Source organism: Terrapene carolina, unplaced genomic scaffold (assembly GCF_002925995.2).
Source record: "Terrapene carolina triunguis isolate 2854851 unplaced genomic scaffold, T_m_triunguis-2.0 Scaffold96, whole genome shotgun sequence".
Taxonomy (NCBI): Eukaryota; Metazoa; Chordata; order Testudines; family Emydidae; genus Terrapene; species Terrapene triunguis.
Genome location: NW_020664447.1, coordinates 40,163,222 through 40,167,656, shown reverse-complemented (window position 1 = coordinate 40,167,656; position 4,435 = coordinate 40,163,222). Strand labels below are relative to the sequence as shown.

Below are 4,435 nucleotides of genomic sequence, written 5' to 3'. Positions count from 1 at the left end.
ACTCTTCGGCTCTGTTTAAGAGCCAAGCTGCCCGAAGCCGGAGCGCTCGGGCAGCTCGGCTCTTAAACAGAGCCGAAGAGTCTGGGGAGGAGCAGAGCAGCCGCGGGAGGGGAAGTGCCCGGCTGGTATTTTCCCGGACATGTTCAGCTTTTTGGCAATTCCCCCCGGACGGGGGTTTGATTACCAAAAAGCCGGACATGTCCGGGAAAAACCAGACGTATGGTAACCCTAGGCACTCCGGCCGGCCAGGGAGAGCGGGGCCCCAGCCGGGCTCGGCGCCCTCCCCTGCCGCGCTCCCCGGCGGGAGGCTTTTTTGCCTGGGGCGGCAAAAAAGCCAGAGCCGGCCCTGAATGCAGAGACCCCCCCTTCACACACACAGTGGGGTAGCCTTTTGTAGGCCCTTGAACAATTTTCACCCTAAAATGATACTCACTAGTGCTGAATAAAAAAATCAATTTTCAAAGCACATACCAACCTTAACTCTGCTTCTTTTGGATTCAAACCTAAAGATTAAATCATCACTTTTGTTTGAGGCAATTTCAGATCCTGCAAATCTTACATCTTTTCAATCTGCCTCTGGATAAGCACATTTTTGGAGGGAATGAGTTTCATCACAAAACACAATGGACGGGTCCACGACAGGTCTTCTGGCTCAATGAATTGCTAAGCATAACAAGCACAGAAAATTGCCAGGTTTGCTATCTGAGTTTGGATGAGCCTGAAACCGCTAAGTGAAACTCGGTGGGTTTGAATCTGAATAAACCAAAGGGACAGCATCTGTGCACCTCTAATTCTCAACAGCAACATTTTGCCTGTAAATAGTTAATGTGGCAGGTATTGGCTAAAATTTCAAACTAGCAAGTCTCCAAAAATGACAGCTTCACACTCCTGATGAATCCCTGGTTAGACCGCAAAGCACTGATGTTCAGTAACAATTCTGCCCTCTTGCCTGACTTTGCTCTTCCCAACCCTGTATTAAATATAACAAATTAAAAAACAAATTTAAAATGAACAAAATCATAGATTTACATAAATCAAGCAGGAACCAACAATGACATGCACATAGCAAACATCTCATGATTTTTTCTGTAACTTTTACTATTTGCCTCCTCCATCAGGCCTCATCTACACTACAAATATAACCACATGAAGGAACCTGGTTAAAAGTGGGCTACCCCCTAACTTGGTTACAAAGCAAGTATGATTCTAATATGTCATGCAGACTGGATCTTAACAGGAGCTTTAGCCTGACTGTAAAACAAGGTTAACAGCCACTCTGCACTACATATTGGAACTCTGCTTGCAAGGTAAGGAACAACTAATTACCAAGTTACCGGACATGGTTGTATTGGTAGTTTAGACAAGGGCTTAGTCTGGGCTAAATCCTTGCCATACTTTATTGGATTCAGACTGTAAACTCCCGTTAGCCTGTGGAGCGAAGAAAAGGAAATGCACAGAATTGCTCTGCTTCTTTATAGACAAAATAGACTATAGATGAGATTTGCAAAAGCATTTCCTTAACTTTGCTCCCACTGAAGTCAATGGGAGTTTCACCACCCCTGACTTCAATGGGAGCTGACTTAAGGCCACACAGAGCACTTTTTAAAATTTCACCATACATTGCCAAACAGACTCCGACCTACGAAGCCCAGAGTCTAGGAATGAGCAGCTAAGCCCAGTCACTATCATCACCTTCGCTATCCAAACTCAGCGTTAGGTAGCTTCTCCCACACGTGACAAAGGCTGTGCTCACCCTGTTCTAGGGCTGCTTTTATGCATGTGTCATAACTTTTAGTTGCTTCTTTATCATGTGGGTGATGACACAAAGGGCAAAAGTTTACATTACCTGCCAGTGAGAGAGCCCGGTATTCTTCCTCTTTTTCCTCTGGAATAGCACAGCAGCCAGAAGTGGGAACATTCGGGGTGACACCCGGCTAAGCAGCACAGCACGGAACATGGGAGACCTTCCCAAACCCTGAGGTAAACCAACAGGAGTGAAAACACCAAGTCACTGGAATGTGACCGGCTGCTTCTCCTCACTCCTCTGAACTGCTGTAGCTTTGTCCTGAGTTACACCCACAGCTCTGCTCCGACAGGGAGAAGCAATCACGGGCGGCTGGGGGCGTGGCTTGGAGTTGCCGAACAATCCAGTTCACAGCCTCACTGGCAGGTTTTTCCAAACACTAGCAGTAAAACATAAGGGTGGCAAATAAAGTAGCTCGAGCAAGCGGAAAGAGGGTCTGACAAGAAGCACTATGTTTCCTTCAGACTCTACCACAAACTTGTTCTGTGACTTTGGGCAAGTCACGACTTCTCTGGGCTTCAATTTCCGGGTCTGTTGAAATACAGAGAAATCCTTATGTCACAGTTAATTAGTGTCTGTAAAGTGCTTTGAGATCCTCTGGTGGAAGGCAATAAAGAAAGACTAGATAACAATCAAAGTTAAGAATCCAAAGAATTAAGGGGATAAGGAAGATATTTACGTCTATTATGGGGTGGGGGGGTAATGAGGAAGGAGGCAGAGGAAATTATTAGTTAAAAATAACAGTTGTTAATAGCTGAGACACTGAAGTTTGGGATTTAAAAAAAAACAGCCACCAAATTTACTGCAAATAAAAATCAAGAGGGGTTCGGACAATTAGAATGGGATTGAGACCTTGGGCCAAATTCTGCTCACTTTTCTCATGTAAGTAAAACTCTTTGACTTCATGAGATTACTTCGGTGGGCAATGCAAGCACAATTTGGTCCCTTCTCAGTATGGACCCAATCCAACATCCATTGCCATTGACTTCAATAAGCATTGGATTAGATGCTGTAAAAAATATTAAAAATAGGTACTAGAATACTTTGGAAAAAATATAAACAATCAATAGTGCCAGATTTTATCCCAGGGCTTTAAGGGTATTTGTTAATGAATTTTCTGAACTACTGGCAATTAATTTTTAAAAGGTAGAGAGAACCGGGGAAACCTCATACATTGTAAAGCCAAACTTCAAGCCACCTAGTTATTTGTCCTGAATCTAACTTAATTCCCTAGTAAAATAATAGGACAAACTGAGCAACACACATCTGAAAGTGCCTAAAAGATAATGGAAGCCTGAGCAATTAGCACCATGGCTTTGAATCATAGGACTGGAAGGGACCTTGAAAGGTCATCTAGTCCAGTCCCCTGCACTCATGGCGGGACTAAGTATTATCTAGACCATCCCTGACATGTGTTTGTCCAACCTGCTCTTAAAAAATTACAATGATGGAGATTCCACAAGCTCCCTAGGCAATTTATTCCAGTGCTTAACCACCCTGACAGGAACTTTTTCCTAATGTCCAACCTACACCTCCCTTGCTGCAATTTAAGACCATTGCTTCTTGTCCTATTCTCAGAGGTTAACAAGAACAATTCTTCTCCCTCCTCTTTGTAACAACCTTTTATGTACTTGAAAACTGTTATCATGTCCCCTCCGTCTTCTCTTTTCTAGAAGAAACAAACCCAATTTTTTTTTTCCAATCTTCCCTCATAGGTCATGTTTTCTAGACCTTTCTAGATCATTTTTGTGGCTCTTCTCTGGACTTTCTCCAATTTGTCCACATCTTTCCGGAAATGTGGTGCCCAGAACTGGACACAATACTCCAGTTGAGACCTAGTCAGTGTGGAGTAGAGTGGAAGAATTACCTTCATGTCTTGCTTACAACACTCCTTCTAATACATCCCAGAATTATGTTCATTTTTTTAGCAACAGTGTTACACTGTTGACTCATATTTAGCTTGTGGTCCACTATGACCCCCAGATCCCTTTCCGCAGTACTCCTTCCTAAGCAGTCATTTCCCATTTTGTATGTGTGCAACTGATTGTTCCTTCCTAAGTGGAGTACTTTGCATTTGTCCCTATTGAATTTCATCCTATTTACTTTAGGCCATTTCTCCAGTTTGTCCAGATCATTTTGAATTTTAATCCTATCCTCCAAAGCACTTGCAACCCCTCCCAGCTTGGTATCGTCCACAAACTTTATAAGTGTACTCTCTATGCCATTATCTACATCACTGATGAAAATATTGAACGGAACCAGACCCACAACTGATCCCTACAGGACCCCACTCATTATGCCTTTCCAGCATGACTGTGAACCACTGATAACTCTCTGGGAACAGTTTTCCAACCAGTTTTGCACCTACTTTATAGTAGCTCCATCTAGGTTGCATTTCCCTAGTTTGTTTACGAGGAGGTCACATGAGACACTATCAAAAGCTTTACTAAAGTCAAGATATACCATGTCTACTGCTTCCCCCCATCCACAAGGCTTGTTATGCTGTCAAAGAAAGCAGTCAGGTTGGTTTGACACGATTTGTTCTTGACAAATCCATGCTGTTACTTATCACCTTATCTTCCAGATGTTTGCAAGGAACAAATGAAAGGAACAAATCCAGCCAAATCATGA

General features: G+C 43.2%; 1 protein-coding gene across 1 annotated transcript in view; it reads right to left on the bottom strand.

Moving 5' to 3' along the window:
• LOC112104914 (cytosolic phospholipase A2 zeta-like) overlaps positions 1-1,957 on the bottom strand; it is a 37,649-nt gene extending 35,692 nt beyond the window's left edge. The window contains exon 1 of the mRNA XM_026651450.1: positions 1,847-1,957. Coding sequence (XP_026507235.1) covers positions 1,847-1,957 — 111 coding nt within the window. The remainder of the gene's footprint in view (positions 1-1,846) is intronic.
• Positions 1,958-4,435: the final 2,478 nt, after the last annotated feature.